General features: G+C 37.8%; 1 protein-coding gene across 1 annotated transcript in view; it reads left to right on the forward strand.

Annotated features, from left to right (window-relative positions):
• Positions 1-3836: 3836 nt before the first annotated feature.
• Positions 3837-16135, forward strand: part of LOC149185400 (proteasome subunit beta type-6-like) — a 129933-nt gene continuing 117634 nt past the window's right edge. The window contains exons 1-2 of the mRNA XM_089417923.1: positions 3837-4029; positions 4176-4242. Coding sequence (XP_089274049.1) covers positions 3991-4029; positions 4176-4242 — 106 coding nt within the window. The 5' untranslated portion in view covers positions 3837-3990. The remainder of the gene's footprint in view (positions 4030-4175; positions 4243-16135) is intronic.

The raw sequence follows: 16135 nt of genomic DNA on the forward strand, positions 1-16135 counted from the left end.
GCGTCCATCTCGACAAAATGATCCCAATGCAACTCGTTTCGTTCAAAATGAAGTTTGTATGAGGAAGATAGAGCCCGTTGACCGCTTTGCTAAACAAAATAAATTTTTGAAAAGAAGAAGAAGAAGGTACAATCACTGCCTAGTCAGCAATCTGTATTGCTGACATGGCAGGCGACTGGGCAGGGTCAACATCAGTCAACGCTCAATCAAGTTATGACAAGTGGCATCCTGTGGTTGGTTTACATGTTTGGTGCATTGGCAAGTTTTTATTGGTTCATATTGAACTAATGAGGAGGGGACAAGTGGCAAGCCCAGAGGTCGCCACATGTCCCTCGCCAAAGGTTGGGTTATGGCACAGTGTAAATTTTTATGGAGGCGCCAGGGTTCGACCCCGTGACCTCCTTTGCACATACCAAGTGACATACTGTTGCACCCACAACTTGTTTCTTAACAAGTTATGAATCCGACATATATTTGTTCTTTAACGATTTTTTATTGGGGGTTAGGGCTGGGGCCTAGCCCTAGCCCTGGTCACCACTTAACGACGGATCCGTGGGTTAGGGCTAGACCCTAGCCCCCTCAACACTACCCGCCAACCTAACCACTGCATAACCGCCTTCAAAATTGCGACGCATGTGAACACACTGCGACGGCTATGGTAAACTGCTTTCCACAACTGCCAATGTAAACTATGGGTTGCACTAACCGTCACATGTGTCCACCGTCGCGGAGACCACTAGGGTTAAGGCTAATAGTTGGCCTAACCGTGTCATTTAAATGCGCAGTAATAGCGCGCTAATCCCAACTTATTGCTAATTAACCACAATTAATCATTAATTAAACTGAAGTTTAATTTGGCAGTGTTTTTGGCGGACCCTCCAAATTCGGCAGAAACTCCAAGTTTAGTGGAGTTAACTGGAGTTCCTCCAATTTTAGTGGAGTTAACTGGAGTTCCTCCAGTTTTAGTGGAGGTTTACTAGGAGAAAGCAGTTTTGGTCATAACTGGAGCAAAAGTCGACCAAATGGGGATAAGGAAAAGGTGTTATCAGATGAGTTTGATGTTCTGAACACAATGGAATAGGTTGCAGAGGTAGAGAGGCACTTCTGTATGTGATTTTCCATGTTGAAGCTTAAGGAAGCCTAGGGCCGCCAGAAGAGGAGGTCAAGCCTAGATCAACTGTAGTCAAATTGCAGAGCTTGGAGAGTCATCTTTGGAGTTTTGGGATGCTCTGAGTCCATTGAAGCAGATTTCAGGAGCAATAGAGCATTGCAAACTGTACTTTTTTCCATTTTGAGAAAATACAAAGGCCCAAGCCATGGAAGTTGGACCAAGGAGATGTAGCCCAGGAAGGGTGAACTCCTTTATCAAAACACTGTGTTAAGTGTTTTTCTTGATGGTTTGTTGTTCATTTACTTGTTGTTGTTCAACACTTTACTTTCATGGTATTTGGCTCATGATTCTAACATAAAACTTGACATAAATTTACCTGTTTTAATTCATAAACACCATTAGAAAACCTATGTACATGAAGCAAAGGACAAGCATTTGTTTATAAATCTGAAGTTGAAATTAGCACTGCAAAACTAACATTCAATAATAAATCACTTTGTAGCATGAGATTTTTCTTTATGAAGGAAATGATGAGTTGATATTTACATGCCTCGAGCAACCAACATCTTTAAAACAACAATTGGTGGATAGGAGTGCCACCAAGAAGATGGGTAACAATAACATCCAAAAAAGGAATAGAGTTCTCATTTTGGATTTTCATAGTAAATTGGAAATGTGGCATAATGTTATTAAGATGGTTAAAGAGGGATGTGCATGAGGCCAAGTGATGAAGGTATCATCAACAAATTAAAACCAACATTTGAGCTTAAGATGAAAACTATCTAAGACTAAAGCCTTTAAATGCTCCATAAAAATATTTGTGACCACTAAGGATAAGGAGGATCCCTTGGTCAAACCTTCTATTTATTCACAACATATCCCTTTAAAGGTGAAAAATGTCAAGGCGAGGCAAATTTCAATGACGTTAATGGGTTTTTAGCTCACGAGTTTGGAGACAAGCGCTTAGAAAACAAGAATTTTGGTAAATAAGGACACAACATCAAAACTAATGATGATGTCTTGTTCATGAAGGTGAGGATGCTGATTTTTTGAATAAAATTAGAGGAATCTTTAACAAATGAGGTTATTTTTCAAATAAATGAATGAATTTTATTGGGAAGAAAGCAAGTGAGGGCACAAGTGGTGGCTCCTATGGTGCTTACTATTGGTCTAAGAAGGATGTATTTTAATGAATTTTGGGTTGACCATAGATCCCGAGGGTTTAAAGGTTATGAGGAATAAGACGTTTTTGAATGGTAGGGTTTGGGGATGAAGATTTGATTGTTTGGGTGACTAAGCTAGCCATGACATTACTTGAGTTATCAAAGAGAGGTCTATATGAAGAAGAAGAAAGAAGGTCTTGAACTTTAGATTCATAGTCACAAGTATCCATAATGATTACAACATTATCTTTATTAGATTTCAAAACGATGACATTGGAATGTACATTTATCAACCCCAACAATCCTCTTTACCATCATTTCAACTTTATTTACCTTGAATAATGAGTGAAGTGTCCACTCAAAACATTAAATATTTTAAAAATACCATACACAATTTATCTTCAAAAAATTCATGAATCATTCTTAAGTTTGTTTTTATAGATTTTATCATTGATTTCAACTTTATTTTTCCTCTATAGGTTTGGTTTATTGTTTGCAAATCTTAAAATCATGTTATTATTAATTATATATTAATAGTTTTTTAATATGGTTAAAGATATAAAAGTTAAAAGTATTCATATTTCAATAACTTTCAATAAATTTGGTTTTAATTTTTTTTGAAATATAATTCTACTTTTGTCTTACAGAATATAAGTTTTTGAATGAAATTCCTCCTTACTTAGCAACCATATTTTAAACATTGTTTAATCCAATGTATATTATAGGCTTCCATAAAAAAATAATTTCCTTTTTGTTATACATTTTTTTCCTAGGAAAATCCCGACAGATCCACTTGAAGGGATTATTTTCTGCTAGCCAAACTAATTAGAGCCCAACCCTAAAGGTGTCAAGGAGGGTGGATAGTCGGGCTCTGGACCGCACCCTCTTTTGCTTACATGTAAAGCACTCTGCAACATGTCTGCTTGCCCGTGACCTCCCAATAATGAGATGCTTTAATCATAGCCTAACCCTAAGGCGTCAAAGAGAATTAATCCAATAACCTCCTAACAAGATGCTTTAACAACAAGACTTAAACCAATTTAACTAACCCTCAAGGCTCCATTCTACATTCAAAACCCTTTTTTAATCCAAATCCATTATAAAATTAACCTTATTGAATATTTGCATATGAAGCAAAGTTCCACAAATTTTAAACACAATTTTTGGTTTTACAAATTTTTTCTCCTCAAAGAAAATTCTACATTCAAAACCTTTTTTAATCCAAATCCATTATAAAGTTAACCTTCTTGAATATTTGCTGAAGCAAAGTTCCACCAATTTTAAACACAATTTTTGGTTTTAAATTTTTTCCCCACCCACCCCCACAAAGTAAATTCCTCATTTTTTGATTATTAGTTTCTGAACATTAAATGAAAAAAATTCCTCATTTTTTGATTATTAGTTTCTGAACATTAAATGAAAAAAATTGTTCACAACAAAATTAAAGACTTCCTTAACTACTATGTTGGCCTTCCAACTTTACCCAATAAAGTCAGTCCATTCACGCACTTCACCCCTTTTAAAATATATATCTTTCACACTTTACTTTCCTACTTCGTATAAAAGCTAAACTCCAGTCTGAAATACATACATCAACCCTTCAAGCTCTGGTCAGAGGCGGACGAGCTCTTTAGTTTAATCTACCACCAGATCCGATTTGGTTATTCCGGCGACGGTTGTCGAGGGCAAGACAAGGGTTTGTACAAGACTAAAACAATGGATATGGACTGGATGAATGCCCCTCACTCCATGGGGGTAAATATCAGCCTCGCTTCATTTATATTTACATGTGAAATACATTCGAACAACTTCATTGTAACCGTTTCAAATCCCTGGGGTCTTTTCATTTAAATCCTCATAGTCCATTCTTACATTGTTTCTTCTTTTTCTTCTTCTTGCAGACAACAATTATCGGAGTGACCTACAATGGAGGAGTGGTGCTCGGAGCTGATTCGCGGACAAGCACAGGTAAGCCTATTTGTTTCACTTTAATGGGGTTGTAGGTTTTCCATGATTGATCAAGTTGGCCTGGTATAAACATTTGCATTTTTTCCAAAATGGAAACAATGGAGCCCTCTCATTGCACTCAAGTCACGCGGGACAACTTGAAGAACCCTTCTAGGTAATCACCATGTAAGATTTTATACACTAAATTGACACGGAAGAAGATCCAGGTGGTCTTTTGGGTAGTTTTGGTACAGATTTCGAATTAAAAAAAATCACAATTTTCAGCCCCTTTCCCAATTTTTTTGGGCAGTTTTGGAGCAGATTTTGAATTAAAAAAAAATTCACCATTTTCAGTCCTTTCCCAGCGATTTTTGTCCGCGAAACCCTCCAAATGGAGTTCTGACCCTCTTTATGTCACTCTTTTCGTTCCAAGCTTTCCAAAGTACTCAATTCCCATTATAATAGGGTTTTGCGAATATTTATCCCTATGTATATCATAAAAATACTAGAATGAAAAAAGAAAAGCTTGTGGAAGGCCACGAGCTGGGTTCACTGTGTTGGACATGTCACAGACAACTGTCTGGGGCCATAACTTTGCTCCGAACTCGGGATTGAGCTCAATAGCTCGTTGGAAAGCAGCCTGGAATGAAGAGAACGTGAGTGGGGTTTGAACTCTGTTATATTAGTTTCGCGGGAAGAATATTGTGAGAACTTGAAACTTGTGATTTTCGATTTTTGATGCGAAACTGTAATATTTGGGATCTGCGCTGAAACAGTCAGGTGGATCAGGAGGTACCTAAACCTAAGTATATTTTCGCGTATGAAGATAGATTTTGGGATCAAAAAAGAAAAGAAGGTATGGAATGGGGAACTTCCTAGCTAGGCACGTGGTGTCGGTTGGTGAAAGTCTATCACAAGATGTTGCAGTGTGTTTTGGCATACATAGACCATTCAAATTGCCGATGGGGTTTGACCTGCATAAAAGAATAGTGTTGTGCCATTTACTCCCTGTCGATCAGTGTCAATGAAGCCAGAAATAAAGAAATTTGTTCGGTTGGGCATGCATTTTGGTAGGCGGTATCTATCTTATGCATAGTATTTACAATGTGCAGATGCCATATAATCCTTTTCAATGGCTTATAGATTGCAAGGTATCCTAATTCAAATTTCAGAATAATCGTGCATGGACTTTGATATGTACAATTTAATTCAACCATTTTATACAATGTTGAATGCTTATATACATAAATTCTAGTAAATGTTTTCCTCCCGTCCATGGATGTAGACTGTAGTTACAAATAACTGACTTGAATGGGCATACAAGCTGAAAGAGTAGTGAGCCTATTGGGTTGTGCCAAATTCCGCAACTCGTACATAATGCCATTTCTTCTTTTTGCTTAGATATTGTATGTTGAAAGAGCATTGGATATGACTGCAACAACACTAGGCTTTGTGATTGGTTGAGAAGAGCATTGGATACAACCAATGTCTCTTGGTTCTAGTTTGTGTTTGAATTCAAAGGATAAATTTGATTTTTTGGCAGTGTTTTAAAACCGTTTTTAAAAACCGGTTACCGGTCAAACCGGCTGGTTAGCCAGGCTGCCGGTCCGAACCGGCCAAAAAACCCGGTTTGATAGGGCATTTCGCCATTTTTTAGCCCTAACCAATGAAAACCGGCTGGTTTAGGACGGAACTGGCCGGTTTGTATCAAACCGGCCGGTTTTAGGCACGCCTTTGAACAGCCCTAGTTCTCCATTTTTTCTTACATTTCTCTATGCTTGTAGGACTGCCATATTGTTTTCTAAATTTCTTGAGCTTACTTATGTCAATAAAGATCCGTCATAAAATTTTTGAAGCATTCTTCTCTGTAGATCAGACCTATGAATCAGGACCATAGTCAATACAGGATTGTCTGCATGATCATTACTGGACATCAAGCAGATTTGTTGTTTCAAGTGTAGTTGTAATGCCCTCATCCTACTAATAATATCCTCTTGAAGGCTCTAAATTTCTCCAAGAAAGAGGTTGTTTAGTTATGCACTCAAATGTAAACTCAACAAAGTTACAAACCATACATCTCTAAGCATTCTACCAACCAAGTGATCTTCATAAGGCTGTCTTTGGGTGAAATTTCAAGAATTATCCTCTTGAAGGATCTAAATTTCTCCAATAAAGAACTTGTTCTGTTATGCACTCAAATGTAAACTCAACAAATCATACATCTTTAAGCATTCGACCAACCAAGTGATCTTCATAAGGTTGTCTTTGGGTGAAATTTCAAAAATGGCTAGGCTCCAAACACATATCCTCAAGCTACAGGTTGCAATCTGTTGAAGATCATTATGACAATGTTTTAAAACTTGGTGCGAGTTGACTTAGACTTGGTCAACTATACCAAGTTGATATGTGGCTGGGTTGACTAATCTATTGACTTGGCTCTGTGGGCTGGTTTGGTACCAAACATGACTCAGCTGGTTCTATATCGAATCGGCCCTACTCAGCTGAGTAGATGCTGGACTCCACTGTGGTTGATTGAGCAAGAAAAATTCAATCTTTTTAATATGAAAAGCAAAAAACCCAACTCTGAACCAGATGATGTCTATGTAGCTCCTGATGATGATCCTGTGTCTAGTAGTGGTGATGAACTTGATGATTGATCATGTGTACACTGTAGACTTGTAGTAGGCCAATGGCCTCATAGCTTGCAGCATTGTTTTTGGACTTTTAAGGTCATTTAGAGGCTCATTTCTTATGTATTTTGTTATTTTGTCGATGATATGTATTGTACTCGGTGCCATTTTGATATATTCACCTTTACATGGTATATAAATGAGCAAACTTTGCATATTTTGTCTCTATTGGCTTGGAATCATGGTTTTACATCTTAAAAATAGTTTTGTTTCATTAAAAATTAATTATTTAATGTAATTTTTTAAAACCGGTTCGTTAAACCAGTCCCGGTTAGACCGGTTCTGGTCGGTAAACCGGTTCATTAGGTGGACCGGTCCGGTCACCGGTTCCGGTTTTAAAAACATTGTTTTTTGGTAAAATTCTCCATCAAGTTCATTCATGTATACGTTTGATATTTTCAAAATATAAAAAAGTGCATGAACTTTAAGGAAAATTTCCATGCCCTCGTTAAATAGCATGATATATGATCAATTGTCATCCCCTCATTAAACAATATCATATATGATCAAATCCCATTCCCTCTTTAAACATTACAAATCTCGATAAAATCCACTACTATATTAAACATATATAATATATGAAACTTGAATCATTATAAAATCCAATGGCTGCTACCAAATGGTGTCTACTACATAGTACTTCTACTGGGAATTTGAGGCAATGAACTATTCAGGCATGTTGGCAAATCATATGCTTGTCATGGACTAGCAATTGCTATGATCTATCACTGCCATATATTGGAAATTGGTTGTCATTGATGTGAACCCAAGCAACAACCAATGGATGAGAAGGACAATGAATTTGCACGCTAGACCATCATCAATTGATAATACTCGTCATGGTGTTTCTAACGATAGGTGGCATGCCACATAACTCCTCACGGTTGACAAGATATGCCTTATCAAAGTTGGAGCCCCAATAGTATGGTCACGGTTCCCCAATTTGAATGATGAAAAACATCTTTTTGATTGGTCATACTTGGCATTAATATTTAAGGAAATCTTGGATAAATTATGACCAAGTCAACCCTCCACTAATGATAAATATTCTTTGGCTAATCGACTTCAAAAGAAGGATCTAGTCGACCCTTAAAAGGGGTCTTTTATTGTTAAAACTAATCCAAAAATGGAGATCAGGTTGGCCCCAAAAGCATTAAGAACATTGTTGCAAGAATGAATAAAATGAGAGAGAATACCTGAGGAAGCCATGAGGCTGAAGCCTTTTCCGCCAATATTTTGTATCTGGTTTTTATGCGTGCTTTATATATTTGTCTGAGTTAATCTCATTTTCAATATGTGGTATCAGAGCAATTTTGGTTCTTAGGGCCTATGTGAGTCCATCAATTTGCTACCAGTTACTGAAAGGTGCATGCAAGGACACTTGAGGCGCTATTGAGAAGGGAGAAATTAATGTGAGCCAATCGCTTAACTAGAAAGAAGTATCGCTGCAATGGAAACAAAATCAGCATAGAATTCTTGAACAGAGCCTGGTTTAGGTTTCATGTTGCCCCATTCATATTCAACATTGTGTAAGGTTGTATTGAACCCATCGGTGATCCTGTGCCATGGGAATTGTGTTGGCGAGGCACATAATTCAATAGAAATTATTGCGCATAGAATGAGCATTGTCACTCTGGGAAAGAAGTCTGTTGAGGCCAGGAGAAAGCCATTGCTTGCACCTGAGAATTGACTTGTGGGTGCGAAGGAGAATTAATTCTGATTGTTTATCTGCAAAATTTGTTTTGCGTGGAGCGTGGACAACATTTGACTGTGCTTTAGAGAAATCTGCTATTACCTATTGCTGTGTAATGAAGCATCCAATCGGACCTCTAGAGTCACAAAAGTTGTGGAAGGTGATCAAATATAAATCGATTTGGAACCCAAGCTATTCCTTTTGTCATTTCTGAGAAGCATCGACAGGCAGTTGGAGACCATTTGTGTGCATTAAGCGGAGTAGAGGGTTATGAGTATGAGCACAAGCTCTGCGCATAAATTTAATACCGGCTGTGAAGTCAGGGAAGTTTTTATAACACTAGATTGTATAATTTTGGCGTGGAAGAGTCAGTTGAATTACGGAGGCCTGCATTAAAATCAAATTTGGAGCTATGAAGCAGAAGCGTGGACTCTTTGCTGGCGATGAATTATGAATTTTCTGATCAATGTCAGTGTTAACATTCTTGTGTGTAGGAACCCAGAAGAGGCAGAGCTTTGTGTCATAAAAACGTATTTAAGAAATATCAATACGATTTTCTCTACAGACAGATTGTCCACAACAAACTAGAGAAAATTCATGGATGCTGAGAACAGATCCACGCTTTCCCACATCGTGGACGTGGACACCGTGAATCGAACCCTTGACCTGTGCCGAATGTGAGATTAGAGAATTGGGGTTTCTGTGCAGGAATTGAAAGGGAAAGAGATTTGGTTTTGTTCTGATGTTTAGACGGGATGGATGTGTCAGCTAAGACCTCGGCATCCTCACGCTCCTGCTGACTTGACTGAGAGAGTATTACAGCCAATGCCCGTTTTCGGTCAACCTATTTTTTTTGGCTTCTCTGTTCAGCATTTTGGCATCTACACCAATCTGAGGTATATGCAATTCTATAAATAATTCGTAGATCTGGTTAATCAATGATTTGGTATATTTGAAATCTGTGAGTGTATTATTGGCTATGTGTTAAATTCGTTGAAAGTTTCTTAGTGAATGATGAGTGACTTATGTACTAGTCTGAGTCAGTCGGTTTTATTGGAAGCGTTAATGTTGGGCATCGCAAGAGGAAAGAGTTTGTATATTTTTGGTAACTGTAAAGGGATTCGAAGTTTGAAATTTCTTATGTGGGAGTTATAAGAGTACAACCATTACTATTGCAATACATCCTACACTCATATGTTTAACGAACTGTGTAGAGAAGTTTTATTGCATAATTCAGGTTGAAGATTTGTGCATCAAGGAGCTAAGGAGGAGGATGAGTCAGTTTTTTGAAGACATTTTTCTTTCAAAAAGTTCTAAAACTCTGATTCCATGAAGATGTTGTGAAGCTGAGCAATTATGTACTCCGAAGTTTAATAAAGATATCATTTTTGTGGTGATTGTGTCCTAGATCCGCCCGAAATTGAATAAGGGGATCTTAGGTACACGAAGAGTGTGTTGATGATGGTGTATGCTTCATGTTGTTGCTTTTTTTATTTGTGTCTAGTTTTGACACATAAATGATCTCATTTAACACACATAAAGTTCAATGCAAGTAAGCACAACACTTGTAACAAAATAGCTTCAAGGAAGGATAATTAAGCTCAACACATGCATTTGTGTCACTACAAAAAATAATTAAAGTTTTCAACACCGGCATTCTACCTCAACAAACAAATTCTCTCAATACAATCAAGTTCATGACTTTGCAAACTCCAGCATTTAAAAGCAAAGTCTACATCACTACAATCAAGTTAATGAATCTGTAAACTTCTCCATTTCAGAGCACAGTCTACATCAACATTATTGCACTTGTAATCAAACTCAAATCACATTGAATTGTAAGGGTGCATTCTCGGTTGAAACCGACACCCAAGTCTTGAATTGAGTCAAATTTAATTCATTGTAGTGAGTCATTAAAATCATTGTAAGCTTTTTTGGGTGCATTTTCGACAGTGTTTGACACCCTTCTTTTAAAGTACAATCACGTGAGTTCACAAGTTTTAACTCTAAATGAAACAAACAACAAGTTCACATCGCCTACAAGCGAGCGTGAGTATTCATTCAAGAAATTTGTGTCAAAACAGTACAAAGTTCAAACCTTCAAGCGAGCCAAAGTGAAGTTCATTGCAACAACCATCAAAGCAACCAAACAAAGTTCAACTCTAACACCAATCAAGCAAGTTGAGATCGACATCAAGCGAGCGTGGCTATTCATTCAAGTGAGTGTGAAGTCATCAAGTAAGGCAAGTGAGCGTTCACACAAATACGATCATCATCAAGCAAGCGTGAATTCCAGAGTTTAAGGAAGAACATTCTACAACTCTAGTAAGTGTTCCCAGCAAGTGCAATAAGCAACAAATCAAGCGAGCGTGCCATTCAAGTCCCATAGCAAGCGAGCTTGTCATTCAAGTAACAAAATCAAGTGAAACAGTTCAAAGCACGACATCTACGACAAGAGAGCCTGACTTCAAGTGAGCAAGTTCAGATGGCGCAACATATTTAGTGGTTAAACATTCTTCATAGTTTGATCATCTCCAGTGATGAAGACATGGTGCACATCAGCAAAGAAACTGTTGCTGATCTTTCACGGCATCTACAACAAACACATGAAACCATTGAGTTTCTTCAACTAGAGTCGCAACTACAAAGAGATGAGTTGCAACAAAAGAGTGCTTCTTCTAGGTCATTTAACCATACAGATGAAGATAAAGATGTTGATTCCAAATCACTCATCCAAACAACTTCAAGTGTCGAAGTTGTTCATGATCAAATTCAAATTTCTTCCAAACCCATCATCAAACCCTGGGAAGAAATTCAAAATAACAAGAATCGACGAGGCTTAGGATATGTCTCTGATGAAACCAACTTACATATCCCAGATTATTCCAAGCCAATTAAGTTTGTGAGTGCAGGATTTCTTGAACAACTCACCTCAGTAGGTTCTGAGAAAGTTGCAGACAAACAGAATTGCACGCAACTTGAAGTTGATGTCCAACCGAAATGTTCTCATTGTCAAAGAACGGGTCATATGGAAGATCAGTGTTTTGATCTCCATCCTTGTTGCGATTATGGCAAGCCCAATCATTCCTCAGAAAAATGTCACAACCAACAAAAATCAGCTAGATTGAAGATACATTATGAATGGATCGATCCTTGGGAATGGTCATCCACAGTCAAAAGATTGTCTCAGTTCTACAACCGACTACAATCACACATAGTGCAGCCAGCAGTGAACAGATGATGGTACTCTCATGCAGTTGAACGAGGGAGTACAACAGTGAAACTCTCCTACACCTGAAGGGGGGGAGTTCAAATATATTTTGGAGAAGATTGTCTCTCCTTTCAGCTGACAAAGGGGGGAAAATGTCAATGAAAATGACAAGTTGTTGTCAGACTGAAAGTCTCGACAATATCAACAAAGCAGCCAGTAGGCATCTTCATCAGCCAGTGGGCATTTGTCATCAGCAGTGAGCATCAGCAAATTCGCCAGTGGGCGATCGACAGCCAAAGCAGCAGTGAGCAACTTTCATCATAGCAAAAGCAACATTGAGTTGTTTTTCGACATCTTCAGCCAATGGGCGATCATCATCAGCAAATACGCCAGTGGGCGTTGTGTCAGTGGACACCGGATGCTGTTTTCAAGCAAAGGACAGTTGGATCCTTTTGCGGCTTGGCACATGATGGAGTTGTCAAGTGTCCTTTTGAGATGAATCAGTCATGCAGCTGACTCAGTCTCTTCATATTGCAGTTTCTTCAGCATCCAGATTTGGCGGTTTTTTCAGACAATGTTTTTGAGGATCAACATGAAAACTTGGAAGATGGTTCCTCGTTCGTATTTTGGATTTATCATTGGGGGGGGGGAATGTTAGCCTCTCTCACAAAACAATAATAAATCCAAAAATAAATAAATAAATAAAATATTCCAAGTTAGGAATTTGTGCCTAACTCTTGGGTTGTTCCTCTAAGATAGGAGTTAGTTTAGGTAACCCCTATATTGGTGTGTGTCTGGTGAGAAATTATCTCAACCAAAGGAGAAATTATCTCAACCAAAAGTGTCTAAGATAGCACGCACTATCTTGAGAACACTGTCTCTCATCTATTTATTTGTAACACTATATTCAATTTTAATGAATGAAAATGTGAGACAGAATACCTGGCTGAAGCCTTTTCCGCCATTCTTTGGTGTCTGGTTTATTATGTTTGCTTTATATATTTTTCTGAGTTAATTTCAATTTCATTTTCAATATTAAGTCAGCGCCATAAGGATATTAATTTCATTGGTAGGTTGGCTCAGATTTTAAGGGCAAGTAGGCCCCCTTTCATGCCCGTTCATTTTGTATATAGTGTATTCGTATGGTCTCCAAAAACACAATACTATAAAGCATTTTCTTTGTGAATTCGTCTAATATATTTGAGGCCTATGTAGTCACGCAAATCAAAGGAGCAAGTCGAGTTTTCTAAGGAGTTTTATGGGTTTCATTGTTTTATTTTCTCTAGTGGATATTAGCTAGGCTAAAGACGTCCTTTTGAGGCAGTTTAGGGCCGTTTTGAGGTGCTTCTTCGAGGAATTTCGACTGCCTTTGAGGCTGAATTTCGACCCCCTCCTGAGGCTAATTTCTAAGGCAAATTTGAAGCCTAATTCAACCCTCTTTGAGTCAATTTACTGAGGCCCCTATTTGGCCTTTGTGTGGGTTGTGGCGTAATTTCGGCCCCCCTTTTGAGGCATTTTTCGGCTAGTCTAAGGTTGCTTTTGAGATTTATTTTGGCCTCTCTCCTCAAGCATAAATTAGTCCTTGTTGTCTATGGCATTATTTCATTTAACCGGAGGCCGAACATCGCGTTTCTGAGGATGTATATGAGACCCATTACAAGGCATCTTTTGAGGCTAATTTTGCTATGATATTAGGGCCGTAGTAGCCCTGTGAATGTTGAATTATGTCAGGTCTGCATTGAAGGTATAAAGAGGGTTGAATCACCCCTTGATAGCCACAGTTAAGTCTGAGCTTAGGCCGTAGACTAGGGGTCTGATCAAGGCTTGCATTGGGAGCAAAAAGAAAGGTTCGTGGGCCACAAATAGTTGGACAAATCAAGCAACTTTTAAGGGTAACTTTTAGAGCTAATTTGGGGTAGTTTGATACACCAATTCAAGGCTTATCAAAGATAGATTGAAGGGCTAAATTTGAAGCGATCAATGGTAGAAGGAGGAGGTCACACCATAGTCATAAGCTAGTCTTGAGTCTTGTTGAGGCTTGTTTTGGAAAGGCTGATTAGGCAAAGTCTTAGTGAAGATAGATTAGGCCTGTTAGCCATAGAAGGAAGAGATCATTTAAGGGTTGATCTAGAGCCAAGTTTCACAACAGAAAAGTGGAGTTTTAAGCACTGTGTAAAGGCTACATTGAATTGAAAAAGGTTGGTTTGGTCACAAATTGAAGGGTTGATCAAGGATTGATCTCCCGGCAAGTTTGAAGGATAGAGTGGCAGTAGAAGGCAAATTAGTGGTAGCAAGGTTGAGGCTAATCTCTCTTCGGGATGACCTATTAATCTGAGGTATGAAGCAAAATATCATTGTTGTTTAATTGTTAAGTTATATATATATATATATATATATATATATATATATATATATATATATATCTATATATATATATTCTTCGGGATGACCTATTAATCTGAGGTATGAAGCAAAATATCATTGTTGTTTAATTGTTAAGTTATATATATATATATATATATATATATATATATACATGTTATTGAAGTATCATTGCATGTATCGACAAGGGCAATAGTAAAGATCTTCCCTGGTACAGGAGCCCACATTTATTTCTTTTATCTCTCAATTTTAGGGTGGCAAGGTGGCGTAAGGCGGAGAGTGAAGTCTCCTTCAGGTTGGAGCATGAGAACACTTCAGGGTGGCAAGGTGGTGCTAGGGCAAGTTGGAGCTTGCAGGGTGTTGGAGCTAGTAAATATAGGGTGTTGGATTATCCTTTCAGTTGGAGTTGAAAAACCATGGGGTTGGAGTTAGTAAAATCAGGTTGCTGGTGCATCCTTTCAGTTGGAGATGATAAAACTAGGGGGTTAGAGCCTCCTTCCAGTCGTTGCTGGATAATCTTGGAAATTGGAGCTTCTTGTTGACATAATTTCCAAGACATATATTAAAAGCATTCAGTGGTTTTTCTCTCGGAAGGGTTTACACCTAAAAATTTCTTGTGTACTATTCATGTGATGTGATGTGTCGCTGATCATCTTATTTGATTTGTGGTAATGATATTTAATTCTCTGAAAGAAATTCAAATTAAGTGAAATACTGATTCATCCCCCTCTCAGTAATTCCAAAACCATAGTCTAATGTTTATTGCATGCTGCGGACTCGCAGTTTGTTGTGCGTGTTGGGCTAAGTGAAGTGGTAAAGCTTTGAAGGTCCTTGAGTTATATGGGCAAGCCACAAGGTGACTATAATTGTGAGATTCGAGTTGTGGGTCTAACTCTCCAGGTGATTGTAATGAGTGTAGCAGTTTGTGGACAAGCATTGTGGGTGTCAGGGTTGGTAAAATATTGGGTAGAGTGGGGTTGGAGAGATGAACCAATAAAAGGGAAGGTGCAAAATGTGATTACGTCAGGGTTTAGATTTTAGTTTTCATTTTTTTTTTTAATTTTTTCCTTTTCTTTTTAATATAACTGAAAATATAATTTTGAAAACACCAATTTTAATCAATGTGTACATCTTCTTAAATGATTTGTTTTGTTTGGGTTTGAAAGGTGAACTTATTTGCCAAGTTAAAATGAACTTGAATATTTTGTCAAATTTTGGACTTGAATGCTAAAATTTGGCGAACACTATTACTTTAGATACAAATGTAAACACCTAATTTTAATGTGTGCTGGCATAAGCTCTTATTTTATGCAATTTTCATTGCTACGAGTTGATGCTAATATGAAAGTAAGTTTATTGTTTTGCTTTGAAATCCTTGCCACCGAATTGTTTGCCCCATGCACAATCTCCTTTGTAATGATCTACTATTGTCTTGACTCCTAGTCATGATTGCTATTGTCATACTAATTGGAGACAATCTCCTTTGTAATGATCTACTATTGTCTTGACTCCTCGTCATGATTGCTATTGTCATACTAATTGGAGACAATCTCCTTTGTAATGATCTACTATTGTCTTGACTCCTAGTCATGATTGCTATTGTCATACTAATTGGAGTGTACTTTAACCATTTAAATGAATTGTAAACACCTAATTTTAACGTGTGTCACTGCCAGAAGCTCCTCAATTTTACAGTCCTCATTGTTGCCAGTTGACACTAGTATGAAAGTTTTGCTTTGAAGTCCATGCCATTGAGTTGTTTGTCTTTCACGCACAATATCCTTTGCAGTGATCTACTCTTGTTTTGACTCCTAGGCATGATTGGTGTTGTGATACCAATTGAAGTGTACTTCAACCATTTGGATGATCAAGGATCAAGACATTCATATTGAGTTGTATTTCAACCATTGATATCAGGTATCAGGCTAGACTGTACAA

This window comes from Pinus tabuliformis, chromosome 3_2, assembly GCF_031772625.1.
Source record: "Pinus tabuliformis cultivar Carrire ecotype Pingquan chromosome 3_2, CPIR1, whole genome shotgun sequence".
NCBI lineage: Eukaryota > Viridiplantae > Streptophyta > Pinopsida > Pinales > Pinaceae > Pinus > Pinus tabuliformis.